Source organism: Mesoplodon densirostris, chromosome 1 (genome assembly GCF_025265405.1).
Source record: "Mesoplodon densirostris isolate mMesDen1 chromosome 1, mMesDen1 primary haplotype, whole genome shotgun sequence".
NCBI classification, from domain to species: Eukaryota; Metazoa; Chordata; class Mammalia; order Artiodactyla; family Ziphiidae; genus Mesoplodon; species Mesoplodon densirostris.
Window position 1 is genome coordinate 150,013,407 of NC_082661.1, and position 17,402 is coordinate 150,030,808.

The window sequence follows — 17,402 nt, forward strand, 5'->3', positions numbered from 1 at the left end:
CCTTTATGCCTTATATGGCAGGGGGGTAGGGAGTAAAAAGAAACTATGTGAAAATGTTTTTCATAGTGAACAAAAAAATCTCATGAGTGTAAATTATCATCACTATGGTAAATCTCATTATAGCAAGCCAAAAATACCTGACAAAGGTTCAAAGCCCAAATCACAATCAAATATGCACTATTGCAGATATTAGTTAATCATATCATTAAATTAACATTTAAAAGGCTGACCTGTGCTGCACATTTTCATAGAATATAAGAATACAGCATATACCATTTAAACACTAACTTGGAAAACACAAATGGTTATGTACAAAACACAACAGATGAAGTCCACAGGGATGGCTGTACAATATACTCTGAGAATTAGATGAAAATACACCTTTCACTGGAACCAGCTATAAACAACCCAAAGGAATTTTGTTAACAAGAGAGGAATGAGGTGTGAACAAATTTAATGAAGCTCCTCACAAGAATCAGACCTGGATATAGACGCTTCAGATCTATCACCTCCTTTAATCATCATAACTATGCTTCAAGCTCCAGTGTATGCCAGAACTAGCTTATACTGGCTCACAATAACCACTCATTATATATTTACCCGACTCTGTATTCAGTGACTTCACACTGGTGTCTTTAAATCATTCACTGTGGGAGTATTTACAACATTGAAATCAGCAAAAGGTACAAATCGGGGCTTTTTTTCTCCCAGTCCAAGAGCAAGTTTTTTAACATTTGGTAGCACATCATGATATGCACAAAGTAGGATAATATAACAATGTTTAGGCTCTAAAATCTATCTAATCCTAAAATTCTATGACTATTGCAGAGCAAATTACCTAGCATTTTTAACTGAATAAACTTCCTTAGTTTTAATGGATGATTTAGACAGTTTTAGGCTGTAAACTGGGAGGCTTTTAGTCAAAAATGGTAATTTTTAGTTACATAATTTATTTGTAAAATGAAAAGGTTGTTGTGTTTATATAATGGGCCATGCTTCCTCATTTAATAATGAGAATGTTTTATTACTGAAAGTGTAAAATAGTAATAGTTGTTAAGATTTATTTAAATAAGATTTATTTAAGACAACCTATGATTATATCTTTGACCATTCTTTTTCTTTTTTTAACATCTTTATTGGAGTATAATTGCTTTACAATGGAGTGTTAGTTTCTGCTTTATAACAAAGTGAATCAGCTATACATATATATATATATCCTCATATTTCCTCCCTCTCCCACCCCTCTAGGTGGTCAATAAAGCACAGAACTGATCTCCCTGTGCTATGCAACTGCTTCCCACTAGCTATCTATTTTACATTTGGTAGTATATATAAGTCCATGCCACTCTCTCACTTCGTCCCAGCTTACCCTTCCCCCTCCCCATGTCCTCAACTCCATTCTCTATGTCTACATCTTTATTCCTGTCCTGCCCCTAGGTTCTCCAGAACCATTTGTTTTTGTTATTGTTTTTTTAGATTCCACATATATGTGTTAGCATATGGTATTTGTTTTTCTCTTTCTGACTTACTTCACTCTGTATGACAGACTCTAAGTCCATCCACCTCACTATGAGTACCTCAATTTCATTTCTTTTTATGGCTGAGTAATATTCCATTGTATATATGTGCCACATCTTCTTTATCCATTCATCTGTTGATGGACACTTAGGCTGCTTCCATGTCCTGGCTACTGTAAATAGAAATGCAGTGAATATTGTGGTACCTGACTCTTTCTGAATTATGGTTTTCTCAGGGTATATGCCCAGTAGTGGGATTGCTGGGTCGTATGGTAGTTCTGTTTTCAGTTGACCATTCTTTATATTGGTATTTTGCAGTGAGGCCCACAGTAATTGAAACTGATGTTTACGTAAACAGCATTGGACCAGTTGATCCCATAAATATGGTGAGTAATGAATATTAAAAATAGTTATCTGGCATAGAGTTCTGGAGTATATATATATACCACAATAATAGAAAGAATACGTGAATAATTTCTGATAACTAATTCTGAATGAGTTCAGGGCAACAGGTGCAATTAGTGATTTGTTGGTTGTGCATAGGCTGACTCCAAGGTATAGAGATGATTTTGCAGGTGGTAGTGTCATTTTTTGAGAGAGGGAATATAGCCGTATGTGCCCTCAGATGCTGAAGGCACATTCAGGAGGAACTGTCCAGTAATGATTTGGATTTTAATTTCCAGGAAGAAGTTAGGACTGGAAATAGATGTAAATTGGGGAGGGAAGAGGGACAAGCAGCATAAAATATAGCTTAAAACCTCAAGAAATGATCCAAGGAAGATGCAGATTAAGAGGAACACAGATCTGAGAATCAGATGGTACTTATAATGAGGTCAATTCATGTAAAATACAGGTGGAAGAAAGAGAAATGCAGAAAAGGGACATACTCAGAAAAGTCAAAGGGTAGGAGAAGAACCAGGGAGAAGATGATATTGTATAATCTCAGGAAGAAAAGAGAATGGAAAAGAAGGAATTAATAATCCGTTGTCAACATACATGAGAATCCAGTGATAAATGCAATAAATTGGGCCCACTGGTGTTGGTTATATGGTACTGGTTATCTCTGTTAGGTGAAATTCAGTGGAAAAGTGAAAGAAAGAAAAGAATAACAGCTGAATCGTACGTCTCTCCTCCATCCTCAAAATTGGTCTCCTATCCAACTTCTTGTCACAGAGCTAGAAATATGGGTTCTGCAGTGATAGACATGCAATCATGTGTGGATTTCAAGGTGATGGTGAGTAAGTGGGAATGCAGGTTAATTTTATGAACTACTATTTTGAGAAACTTGACTTAGAAGAGATTGAGATAAGTGTTTGGCAGTAGAGAAGGAAGAAAGAGTAAAAGAGAAATATGAGCAAGAGAGAATATGACAAAGTGTCAAGGAAAGGTCATTTAGGATGGAAAATGGAAAAGTTTGTAACTATGCTTTATCTCTTATACACTGAATAAATAGTTTTCATTACCAATTGAAAGACATAATTAATAATTCCAATATAACCCACAGACATTATTTAAAACAGGTTGAAAATGTGCTGCTCCAAACCCTAATGATCCCATTTCTGTGAGTCAAACTACTTGGTCCCATTTAATGAGCTCAATCATGTGTTATGTTCATCTCCTCTGATTTGGTCACCTGTGATACTCTCTCAGGCTGCTGTAACAAAGTGCCAGAGACTGCTGGCTCAAACAACAGACATTTCAGATGTTTATGTCTCCAGTTTTTAAGGACAGAAGTCCAAATCAAGGTGTCAGCAACTTTGCTTTCTTCTCAGGCCTTTCTCCTTGGTTTGCAGATGGCCACTTTCTCACTGTGTCATCACATGGGCTTTCTTCAGTGCATGTGTTTCCCTGGTGCTCTTTGTGTATCCAAATTTTCCCTTCTATAAAGACAGCAGTCAGATTGGATTTGGATCCACCCTAAAGACCTCATTTTAACTTAATCATCTATTTAAAGGCCCTATCTTCAAATACAGTCACATTCTGAGGTACTGGGGGTTAGGGCTTCAACATATGAATTTTGGGAGGACACCATTTAGCCCATAACACCATGCAAAGATAATTCTCTAACACTTTGATGATTTTTCTCCCTAACTTCATTTATTCATTATTACAACAAATTGTCTCTTTATTACTGATTTTAACCACTTTATGCCTGAATAACCATTATTATATACTTGTTTGTGTCTGCTTATTCTTATAGTATTACAGTCATGCTCAGTTTTTCTCTTACTCAATATGATGTTCACATGATTGTAATTAACTTTCACAGCTGCCTATGTTGATTACTGTACTGACAGCCTTTTGGCCACACCATAATGGACATCTTTGTTGCCTTAGTGCAAATGAATATGAACTGGCTTGGGATAAGTTGAATTTGAGAGTCTGAAAATAGGAGCCAACTGTCAGGAGAAAGGGCTGGAGCAAATATTTATCAGGGATTAACTAAACCTCTGAGGAATTGGAAAAGCAGTGTTAAAGTAAAGAGAGAAGGAAAAAGAAACAAATATCAGACCTTGAGGAACATATATTGGGTTGGCCAAAATGTTCGTTTGTTTTTTCCTGTAAGATGGCTCTGGTAGCTCTTAGTTGTCTTTAATTTAATTTGAAACAATTTTGTTAGATTGTATTGTGACAGCTGTCGTATCATCATGCATTAAAAAAAAAACTTACCAAACTGATGAATTTTTGTGTAGCTATTTTAATACTGAAGGTGGAAGAAAAAAGCAAAATTTTTGGCATATTATGCTTTATTACTTCAAGAAAGGTAAACATGCAACTGAAATGCAAAAAAAGATTTGTGCAGTGTATGGAGAAGGTGCTGTGACTGATCAAACCTGTCAAAAGTGGTTTGTGAAGTTTTGTGCTGGAGATTTCTCTCTGGACAATGCCCCACGGTAGGGTAGACCAGTTGAAGTTGATAGGGATCAAATCAAGACAGTAATTGAGAACAATCAACATTATAACACATGAGAGATAGCCGACATACTCAAAATATCCAAATTAAGCATTGAAAATCATTTGCACCAGCTTGGTTATGTTAATCACTTTGATGTTTGGGTTCCACATAAGTTAAGTGAAAAAAACCTTCTTGACCATATTTCTGCGTGTGATTCTCTACAGAAACGTAATGAAAACATTCCGTTTTTAAAACAAATTGTTGCAGGCGATGAAAAGTGGATACTGTACAATAATGTGGAATGGAAGAGATGGTGGGGCAAGTGAAATGAACCACCACCAACCACACCAAAGGCCGGTCTTCATCCAAAGAAGGTGATGTTGTGTATATAGTGGGATTGGAAGGGAGTCCTCTGTTATGAGCTCCTTCTGGAAAACCAAACAATTAATTCCAACAAGTACTGCTCCCAATTAGATCAACTGAAAGCAGCACTTGACGAAAAGCATCAGAATTAGTCAACAGAAAATGCATAATCTTCCATCAGGATGACACAAGACCATATGTTTCTTTGATGACCAGGCAAAAACTGTTACAGCTTGGCTGGGAAGTTCTGATTCTTCTTCCGTATTTACCAGAGACTGAACCTTCAGATTTCCATTTATTTCGGTATTTACAAAATTCTGGAAAAAATTTCAATTCCCTGGAAGACTGTAAAAGGTACCTGGAACAGTTCTTTGCTCAAAAAGATTAAAAGTTTTGGGAAGATGGAATTATGAAGTTGCCTGAAAAATGGCAGAATGTAGTGGAACAAAAGGGGGAATACGTTGTTCAATAAAGTTCTTGGTGAAAATGAAAAATGTGCCTTTTATTTTTACTTAAAAAACCAAAGGCACTTTTTGGCCAACCCAATATATTTAAGGACCTGAAAGATGAAATTGAGGTAGTAAATTAAACAGCATAGTTGGCAAGAAAATGAAGATAAAGCAAGGGAAGAGAAAGTTTCAAAGAGTGTTTTAGCATTACTTCTACCCCAAACAAATTTGTATACAACCTCTTGGTTTTTGTAAAGATAAAACATTCTATATACCTGTGTGTATTGATTTAACATTATGCAAATATAAGATTTCATAAAGTAATGCCTTACTAAAATGTTAATTTTCTCTTTAAAAAAATCATAAAATATTCAGTCTCTAATTAATCAATACTTAGATAAGCCCATTTGGGCATGTGGAAGTCTAAATTTTCCTGCATTGTATATGTTTTATTTGGGGCTTTTGTTTTCAATTTGAATGAATTCATTAAAGAAAAATGAGGTCATTAAAGAAGAAGTAGAATTCAAGACTGAATTAGTATTCCAGAAATATTTTGACAAGAATGGCTAACAAGAGACTTCTATGATGACCTTCCTATATAAAAGTTTCATGGTATTAAATATTTAGTTTTCCCAGTAGGGCAAATTGCACACTTGTAACCTCGGACAGTGATAGTTTTTTAAACAAGCTAATTAAATGAAATTACTCTTAAAATTGGTGATACTAAAGCACATATAAGAAAAAAAAACTGTGGAATATTTTATAGTGTTTATTAAAAGAGAAGCATTGTCATACTAGGGATTAAGGAACAGTTTACATAGAAGACTATTTTAACTAAACCATGCAGGAAAATTAGAATTCAGTTATTATAAAATGAACAAAATTGCTTTGACTGTGAGTGTAATAAAGCAAGCGGACTTGAGTGTAATTAAGCAAGCAAGTGTTTTTTCCCTCTTTACACATACAACTTAAGTTACTGATAAGGAACAAAATTAATACATAGGTTTAATGTTTTTATTTTTTCAAATGAGGCAAAATTTTGTTTGGTGCAAAATGGTTGTTTCATTTTAAGCTTGGCTACATAGAATAGTATCTGTAGATTACTGATAAGACCTAAAGCAATATCATTCTACAATAGGATATGTCTTTCTTTTCTTTTCTTTTTAAATCCAGGGTTAATGGCTTCAATCCTGGTGTCACTGTCAAAAAATAGATATTTAATAATTGCATGTTGAAAGAATGAATAAATCAGTCAATAAATAGATCGTTCTTATAATTTCTATTTTGAGAATTTAAGTGCAAAGTGAAAAACAGATGCACTAATGAAGATTGAAAAGTTAACTTGGAAAGAGGCTGTTCAACTATGCATCTCTAATTAAAACTATAATTGTAAACAGAACAGAAATATACAATCAAAACTGAAGGCAAAAAATGTTAATAGAGGTTATTAGACTGGAATTAAAGTATTTTAACCTTTTATTTTTTCAGGTTTTGAGGAGATTATGTATTTTCACTCTTTCAAGTAAATGTCTCAGGATAATTAAACAATTGCACTTATCCTTTGGTAGCAAATACAACGTTCAAGGGTTATAGTGATTCTCTAAATCAAGTCAAAATCAATGACAGCTCCAGAGAATCCAAGGTGATATTATAGGTATACAACACAAGGGGAGTAAGTAGAAAACAGTTATAATTGAAAATTCCAGGTATAATTTGGACATGGGTTTACTCATAGGAACTGGTACACCATTATATAGTCCAATATTTAAGAGATTATCAATATACATATTTTGAAAGTGTCAGACCAGAGAGAAAAAAACAGCTATAAAAAACTGTTCAAGAACAAGATCCCATTTCATGTCTGTAGAACTTAAGTTTATATCTTCCTAACTGTCAGGGTCAGAGGTCACATGGTCTTAAAATATGCTTCCAAAGCTGAATAGATTCTTCCAGCATGAAATTGCGATTGGTTTTGGTAATGGAGACAGGGCTGACGAATGAAAACACAAGTTATGAGGAAGGCAACTTAGAAAGGAGCCAGGGCACAAGCTAGGCTAGACTCCAAAGTAACTACCTGCTGGAGATGACAATGCTGGGGAGAGCAGTACACACATAGGATTAAATAATTTAGCAAAAGACAAGTTGTTTTCTTTCTGTCCAGTATAGAAATATTTAACAATAATGCCCCTTTTCAGACTCTTTTTACCAGAAAAGGAAAATTCAACTGCTCCCTATAAAAGAAAAAATATTCTTTAAAAGCGTAGATGGAACTACGAAAGTTATAAACACTAATTATTATTGTATGGAAATACAGTATGGGATATAAGAGATTTTCCCAGAAACCAAATTTTATTCCATCATTCAAATGGAATGGCCAACCATCGAATGTGTGTATAGGGGGTGAGGTATAGTTAAATAATCTATTGGAGAATGGTGAGAAATGAAGTTTAATATTTTTTTATTTTCCCTATTTTATCAGACTTGTTTTTGACAATAAACTCCCTAGACATATAACTTGGGTTTAAACATTTAGATATATTGAGAAAGATGGTGCTCAGAGAGAATTTTTTTCTCCATGAACTTCTTCCAAGGAGCACATTTCTTCAGAATGGTTCATACAATAGGTGCTAATGTTCATAGGTTCATCTTTCCATCTCTCTTTGTCTCTGTCTCTGCCTTTCTCTCTCTCTCTCTTCCCTCTCATTCCTCTTCTTCCTTTTCTCTCTTTTTTGTTCCTGCTGCTTCCAGATTTAAGGAAATAAAGCCTCAAGCATACCTTCTACATATCAAATTAACTGTGTTTTTTCCTCTTACTATATTAACAGGAAACGGTCACTCCTTGCCAGCTATATTATTGTTAGGAATTATGAAACAGCAAACGCATTAAGTTTATTTGTTTGGTTTGTACGATATTTTAAAGTTTGTTGCCATAGTTTTAATTTCTTTTCTTTTGCATATTATGCTAAGATTTATTGTTTTCATTAAATACCATAAAATCTATTTCTTTTCACAGGCTTTATTTTAAAATAATATAGAATTTAGGTAAGTTTTGATTCAACACTAGCAGAGATAAAATTAAAAATTTTAAATAAATATTATTTTCAACTCTGTACTTCTTTGATCCAGAATGCTCACTTGCCCCATGAATAGGAAGTTAAAACTCTTAGAATAAAGAAATTAAAATAACCTCTGAACCTCCAAAAATTATTAAAATAATTTTACTATTTCTTAAGTTGAAAAAAACACATTTAAATTTTTATTTTATGGTGTTATTTGTCTTTTATTTATGTAAGACTTGTATTGTGAAAGTTGGTACATTGGCTACTAAGTTAGAATATATATGGCCTCTTTCCTTTGGAGAAGTATAAAACCTAGTGGGGAAGATGTATAAAAACTAAAATATTATATTGATACAGAAGAGGAAGGGCCAGGGAAGTTCTGTGTACGAACCCATACATATTTTAAGTTGCAAATGGTGACCCTATGCTATTTTATTTCTAAAATTCTTTCATTAATATAGGATTTTTTCCTTATTATAAAAGAAATACATGGAACTTCCCTGGTGGCACAGTGATTAAGAATCTGCCTGCCAATGCTGGGGACACGGGTTCGAGCCCTGGTCCGGGAAGATCCCACATGCCGCAGAGCAACTAAGCCCGTGTGCCACAACTACTGAGCCTGCGCTCTAGAGCCCGCGAGCCGCAACTACTGAAGCCCGTGCGCCTAGAGTCTGCGTTCCACAACAAGAGAAGCCACTGCAATGAGAAGCCCGCCCACCACAACAAAGAGTAGCCCCCGCTCACTGCAACTAGAGAAAGCCCGCGCACAGCAACGGAGACCCAATGCAGCCAAAAAATTAATTAATTAATTTTTTAAAAAAGGAAATACACGACCAATATTGGAAAATTATAAATTCCATTTAGGCAAAAGAAAAAATTAATATTTTAGATTATGATTATCCAGTGGTCACTATTGTTAACTACCATTTTAATAATTTCATGTAGATAGCTTTCCCAAATGTTATACTCTTAATATTATACATATTTTTATAACATTGTGTCTTTCTACTTATTATATCATGACTGATATTCCACTTAACTACTTTTTTAAAATATCATTAAATGTTGCATGATATTAGGGGATGTATTTGTACCATAATCTATCTAGTAATCCATTATCTAACATCTTGGTCAGATTTTGGAGGTGTCTATATTGAATTGTTTTTTAATGATCTGCCTCCCAGGTTAGTTACAATTTTGAGTCCTTCATGAATTAGTAGATAGAGAATGTTGTAGAATGGGCCTGTACTGCTTGGTAGTTCTGGCCTCAGGCTAGGATTAGGGGGAAAGTTCTGCCAGAATAAGGACCTAATCATACACGTGATTAAAAGGTAGGTAGCCTTGCTTCCTGCCTAGCTGATTCAAGGCACTGTTTCATTTGTCAAATGTTATAGATGATATAACCATATCTTATGAGTATACATTTTTCACCTCTTTGTTTAAAATCAAATTATATGAGTTATATGGTACCTACCAAGGGCTTTCAATGATAAACTCAAAGTTATTAGGCAACCACTTTGATTGCTTCACTTCTTACTAGAAAATTTATTTACACTAGGAGAATGACAAACGTTAATATATTGCTAATAATACTCTTTAAAAAAAAGAAAAACAATGAATATCTAAGAAAAAGCAGTTTAGCACATATGGTGATAATTAACTTGGCCTAAAATAACTTCAGAGAGATAATATTTCACCATTTTTGAAGATTACATTTAAAATTCTGTTGAGGTACATTTATTAGTTGAATGTTAAAGTTTTCTTAAATACACACACACATAAACACATGTTGTCATACAGTGTTTATATATAGAAATTTTATTTAAAGAGATGACAGGTTATACTGTACAGTTTGAGGAATTCTGTACAAATCTCGTCTATGGATTTCTCTCTCTCTTTCTCTCTAACTCTCTTTATTTCTTTTACTTTTACCTTTTTTTTTGGTCAGAAACCTAGTTATTGGATAGAAATGCCTTGTGGAAGTGATAGAATTTTAAGTTGAAATTTTCCAAACTTTTAGAAACCCAAACTGCATTTAAGAAAAAGGCAGTTTTTCAGTATTGCTTTGTGAGGTTCTGATTCAGTAATCTGGGATGGGGACCTAGAATCAGAATTTTGAAAATGCTCTTTGGGGACTTCTGGTCAACCAGTTTTGGCAGCCACTGGCTTGAGCCATTTTCAACTATAAATTTAGCAGGAATTAGGTGGGATTAAATTAAAATAACAAAGATGCCTATAGAGCAGAAGTATTTTTATGAGAATAGGTCACTGGACAACACCATGTCCATTGTAGCCTTTATTTTTGTTTATGTTTAGAACAAGATCACCAAACCTTAGAGATGGGAAAGATCAGAACTATAATTTCTCATAGTGCCTTGATTTTTCCAGGGAGAGAGAGTAAAGGACATAGTCAGCACCCTACTCTAAGAAGTCACATAACTGGGACTCTGACGTGATTTCCTGACTCCACCCAACCAGTAATTCTTCAGATTACATCATAACGCCTCACTACACACACTAACTACAACACAGTTTTGATGTATTAGTATTAATCATTATTTATCTGAAAAGTATTTACAATTATGTATACAATTAAAGACAATGCCCTACCTCCTACTCAGTTGTGTTATTTTTATATTTGTTTCAGCCCAAAGGCTTTAAATAATGTACTAAAGTTTTAGGTTTTAGATTGGCAATGAATTTGAACTCACATCAGTTACCCTGAAGTTTAATTAAAATCTGAAATAGAGAAAGCTTGTTAAATGTCTCCACTTTTAACATCTTGCTACAGTGGAAATCATGACAAATCTCCATAATGGAAATTGTGCAAATCCTGCCACAGGCTTTGGCTTATCTGGGTAGAGCACTCATCTTTGTGATATGCACAACTTGATCTAAACTACCGAAGTAAACGTCGGAAGCCAGCACTTCCAATAATAGTGTGAAAAATGCCATCCTAGTAGCATACTGATATGTCAGAAAAACCTGCTTCTATTTTTGTGTTAGGATTTGGACTTGTAACAAAGAGTGGACCACAAAATTAACTTACATTTTAGAGATAAAGATCTCTCTTTAATGTTAGTATTCAGCTGTGTGTGAAAGTCAGTTCAGGTAAATACAACTTCTGTCATGAAGTCTTTCTTAATTTCCCATAGCTGAAAATGATCTCTATTGTTTCTATTTCTGTTTAACTCTATCCCCCCTAAGCATTATTAATTTCCAATTTTATTATTTATATATACATAACAGGAAGTCTTCATGTTCATCTTTGTAAACCAAGAACAATACAGAGGTAACTCGGACACTGAAAAATATTTGTTAAAAAGTTAAGTGATGAATGAACATGGTGTTATGTGCCTTTGGAAATCTAAATTTAGAGACATAAAAATAGAACCCAAAGGGTTGATAACTGACCTCAGGATTTATGTCTGCTTTTGTAATATCTCTCAATGTACTGCTGACTGATTTCAATGATTTAAGTACATGACATCACCTCCTTCCTTATTTCTTTTTCATTTGAAAAAATAGAATAACACCAAGTTATTTTACTTATTTTGTGATAGTTCCAAGACGTTGGTGCTTTTACAATAATTGAGCAAAGTGGGGCAGAATCCTGTGAACTTTTATCACTAAAGCTATTTGTGCTGAGGATTAACTACACTTGTACCTTTTCTCTACATGTTTATAGCCTTAGTATCTGGTTTACTGCTAACCATTGGCCCATCATATTTTGGCCATGTGAATAGATACTTTAGGGAGATATTAATGCCAAGGTGCTAAGATCAGATCAGGATCAACCCAACTTCATGATGTAATTATGCACCTAAATTAATTATTTAGGTCTGTACTTTGAGTGATGCTAATTCCATTAAAAAAAAGTATTGAATTAACCAGTGCATTTAAATGTTAGACACAGCACATAACTGCAAATCTGACAGTGAAGTATAAGAATGCACTACATGAACTTTCATCAGTTATGATTTGACTGATTGAGTTAGAAATCAAGATGGCTCACTTCTTCACCTTTATTCACTAATGCTATTTTCTGGGCTAACTTGCAAGGAGGCAAAGTTTCATAATGTACGTTGGATCTCAAATGTTAAATGCACTGTTCCTCATCTCAAAATGTTTATCCTAGAAGCTATTCTTCAACAAGCTACTTGTTCTCAGTGAATGGAAGTTCCTTTTCATGTTTGTTTTGCTTATTTATTATGCAGGTAATTATAACCTCTAAATAGGAACATGAAGTACAAGAACACAGTTTGATTATTTTCTCGAAATTACACTAATACAAATGAGCAAACAAAATTGGATTTTTCACTTATGTATAAAATGGCACAGACTTTAATAACTTTTCATCTCAATGAGGCATTTATTAAGGGTTAGTAATTTAAAAGAGCTTGGAAGTATTAGCCTTTGCAAAAAGTTTAGGAAGGGTGGATAATCAAGACATGCTCTGTATCTTTCTTTTCTTGAACATAGATTGAGGGACTTGTGAGCAGAAAAAAACTTCACACTTTCCCAAAAATCTCTGCTTGGAAGAATTTGGCCCTTTGGAAGTTATAACTCTTCCAGCAGTGATTAGCACATTTATAAACAGGTGTGCTAAAGAAGATCCTGCCAGCTGCTAAGCAGGATTCACAGATACTTGCTGTATCCCAGCCCTATATAAGTTACATTTCAAGTGCAATCTTTAATGCCCTGTTAGTCAGGAACACTGAAGCCAAGTATACCTACTAAGTAGCTTGAGGTTTCCTCTACCAACGAATGTTGGATCTTTTCCAAGCCATAAACCTGGTTGGTATGTTAGCTTCTTCCTTTATCTTAAGCAGTTTCTGCTGTTCAATCCCATACAAAAGCACAGTGTAATTCTGGTATAGAATGTTGTTTAAATGGCAACCAAGACTATGTGAAGAGGGGGTCATGACGCAATGTTTTTGTGTACAGGGACCTCATGTCTTCACATGTATGCAAAACTGTGAATGACACACTGTAGATGTTAAATATATGAATGATCACTAAGTACATTATTATATGGGACAAATTATCCATAATAATTTATCTATGCATATTAGTCACTTTATAAAACATACATTTCATACTCAATTACATAAAGTCTAGGCCTGTGTTGGATTTTAAATAATTATTAATATGTATGTGGCTTTCCCAAATTGCAATAGTGTTCATACGAAATAGATAAAATAATGGTGTTTAAAGGTATAAATTTATAAGGAGTATTAACTAATCCATAGAAATCTAATGTACAGTATAATGAATATAGACAATAATATCGTACTATAATTAGATACTGTGATAAATATCACTATAATGGTAATCATATAACAATATATAAATGTACTAAAGTAACCTTAAACTTACACAAAGTTACATGTCAAATTTATTCAATTAAAAAAACCCATCAAAATAGATAAAAGGAGGTTTTCCACTCACATTACTCTCTGTATTCTAGTCAAGTAAATTGTAATTATAAATATCCTGCCAGGAAGTTAGGATTTGATCCAACTTCTCTATTGACAAGTTGGTTCCTAATCTGTTTACTTATTATTCTCTCTACCATTGAAAAATTTTTTTCATTCATTAGTCAAGCTCCCAATTATAATTCCATTTATTATAAATATTTCTCTCCAGGTAAATTGGACAAGAGCTAGTATTACACCAAGAGTGAGTAACCAATCTCTCCTAACTCAAGTGACTCATCTAAAACTTCATATCTTTCAATTTACTCTCTTCCTCTTCTTTTAATATCAAAGTTACACACACATACATATAATCACTTTCTTTTCTTAGTAGCATCGAATATGCATTCTTATTCATTAATTTTATCAAATAAATTTTAATGCTTATAATATGGTAGATATTCTGTCAAGATATAAAGGTAGATTATACCTAATCACCTACTCCTAAGAATTCTCTCATAAACATGCAATTTCCTACTTACAGTCACTTGCTGATTATGGGCAGAGCCTTTGCTCTAATTATGGCACTCATCAGGCCTCACTGTGACCACCATTATATGTGCTTGTTAGGTATGTGGATTTGGGATTCAACCTACAGTGTCTCAGTTTTCATATCATCTGCTCTTTGATGTGGGGAGAATTATTTTACGTCTCTATTAATAAATGTTCCTTAAAAATAAAGATTATAGTAGTAATTATTCACAGGGCTGTAGTAAGGATTTAATGACATGATACTTGCAAAACTCAACAGAATACTTGGCTTATTATAAGTGCTTAATAGGGTGTGTGTGTGTGTGTGTCTGAGTGTGTCTGTGTATGTGTGTGTGTGAGTATGATTGCTTTAAAATATTTGAAAACAGTGGATCTAAATAATTAAAATTAATTTTTTGAACAAAGGACAAGATAAGGGCTTTTAGATAATTTGGCGAGTGTTTGCATTTTGATTTTGTAGCTTGTGACTTTTTGTGTGACTTAAGCATTCGTAAATATCACAAAATTTAATATAATTGTTAACATGAAAATGATTGGCCTTTATGTTTAATAATTATATCCTACCTATTATAAAATCTTGAATACAATTTACAAAAAAATATGTAAAGCCACACTGGACAGCAGTAATTATGAGAAATCTTGTATGTTAGTTCACATGACTCATGTAAACAATGGAAAAAAAAAGGGTAAGATAATGGCATACTTTTTTTCTACAAAAAAAGACTGAGTTTAAGTGCTATTTACTTTACAGAAACTATAAAAATTCAACCTGAAGAAAATGTCTAAAATAGTGGCTTTACTATTATAAGTCATTACTCTTCTTTTTATCATTTAGGAATACACAATAGATATAATTTTTGCCCAAACCTGGTTTGATAGTCGTCTAAAATTCAATAGTACCATGAAAGTGCTTATGCTTAACAGTAATATGGTTGGAAAAATTTGGATTCCTGACACTTTCTTCAGAAACTCAAGAAAATCTGATGCTCATTGGATAACAACTCCTAATCGTCTTCTTCGAATTTGGAATGATGGACGAGTTCTATATACTCTAAGGTATTACTGTTTAAGAAAACTTGTAGTTGCTCTAATTTATTTTCCATACTAATAGTTGATCAACTCATAAATTTCCATTTTTCAAACTTGGCAAAGTGAGAAATATGAAGCTTCTTTTATACACTAAAATCTAAAATGGTGAACTATTGTGGAAACACTTGTTTAAGCTCAGAGTTACTAGTATGTGAAAAGGACTGAAAGCAAAGAGGAAAAACTTGATTTCTCCTCTTTGAAGCAGAAGAGATTGTGGTACAAACATTATGTTTTTTTTTACTCTATAAGGCAAGTGATTGACAGAGATTTTTTTCTAGGAGTTCATCCTGCTATAACATTTTAAAATACTCTGGTTTTCAGTGGTGTAGTAAAACATCCCTAACATAGGATTAAATGAGGGTCAATGTGTAAGATTCAAGTTTATTTAATTCATTGTCTTGAACATATCGACTCATTAAGAATCATCCCATTGGGCCTCCCTGGTGGCGCAGTGGTTGAGAGTCCGCCTGCCAATGCAGGGGATACGGGTTCATGCCCCGGTCTGGGAGGATCCCATATGCCGCGGAGCGGCTGGGCCCGTGAGCCATGGCCGCTGGGCCTGCGCGTCCGGAGCCTGTGCTCCGCAACGGGAGAGGCCACAACAGTGAGAGGCCCACATAACGCAAAAAGGAAAAAAAAAAAAAAAAAAAAGAATCATCCCATTAATGGAAAGATGTTTATGGTCAAAAGAAAAGAATTCACCATACTTAACCAGGTACACTCCGTTAATCTGCATGTGTGTGCACGTATATGTGTTTGTTGAGATTCTGAAGTATGAATTTTTAACTGTAAACACAGAGATCATACTTGGGCTAATTATGAGGTATCTTAGTTACCTGGAAAGAAAAATGTCAGAATTTTCTTATTCATTTATGAATATTATTATATTACTACTTAAGACTTTGAGACTTCAGAATTATTATTATTTTCTAGTGTATCACAGTCCATTATTGTAGGCCAAAATCATGTTTAAAAATTAGACAAAAGATTTTTAATGCCTGAAATTATTTTTCTTTATTTAATATTTATTTTTCCATCTAAATAGATTGACAATTAATGCAGAATGTTACCTTCAGCTTCATAACTTTCCTATGGATGAACATTCATGTCCATTGGAATTTTCAAGTTGTAAGTGATAAAATACTTGATTTTTCATAGAATTTTATAGCCTCTGATCCTGTTTATTTAAAAATGTAAAATAAAATGAGATAAACTACAACTTATACAATTTTCAGAAGTGTGGACTATGTTTAACGGTCTTAGATAAAATTACAAATGACATATTTGTTCCTGGCTTTAAGTTAAAAAGTGGCAATAAATCCATAGTAAATATATATATTTTATCATTCTTTACAAATCTTAGTTATATCCATGTCCTCTTCTTATTTTGATTAAATAAGGGACTACTGAAGATAGTTTTGTATTCAGATGTTTTTACACTGCCATGAATAAAAAGTTGATTCAAATTTTATTCATCTTCCTAGAGGCCAGATTTAACTTTATTACATTGTACTTTAAAATATATTTAATTGATCTGGTGAAAAACATTTATTATATGAGTAGCAAATATTTGAGAAAACTTTAATGAGTTGGAAAAACCAAGGTATAAATAAATTTATTTTATTCAAAAGAATGACTTAAACACAGAGAAATGATTAGAGAGAAATAATTTAGATACAAACACTTAGTACCTTGTTGCAAAGAACTAGTTATAATCTTTCTATACCAATATCAGTTTTATTTTATATTTACTAACATATTTATCCTCACATTTATCTTTATAAAAATGTTTTTCTACATAATATATAATTGAGCAAGTCTTGAAAACCCATAAAATGACTTTAAAAATATTGCTTACGTCTATGAATTGTATAATGCTTTTTCCCTTTTTAAAATTCAATTTTTTTCAGATATCACATTCTAGAATTTATTCACAGTAGATTACAAGTATTTATAAGTATTATCCTGTTTCACTTAAAAAATTCCCATATATCTCTTGCTGTCATTTATTAAGGATTCTGTTGACTTTCTTAATAATTTTAATCTCACTGAAATGTCCT

General features: G+C 33.3%; 1 protein-coding gene across 1 annotated transcript in view; it reads left to right on the forward strand.

Moving 5' to 3' along the window:
• The window catches only part of GABRG1 (gamma-aminobutyric acid type A receptor subunit gamma1), a 60,621-nt gene that overhangs the window by 28,125 nt on the left and 15,094 nt on the right, over window positions 1-17,402 (forward strand). The window contains exons 3-5 of the mRNA XM_060091312.1: window positions 1,836-1,903; window positions 15,089-15,309; window positions 16,388-16,470. Coding sequence (XP_059947295.1) covers window positions 1,836-1,903; window positions 15,089-15,309; window positions 16,388-16,470 — 372 coding nt within the window. The remainder of the gene's footprint in view (window positions 1-1,835; window positions 1,904-15,088; window positions 15,310-16,387; window positions 16,471-17,402) is intronic.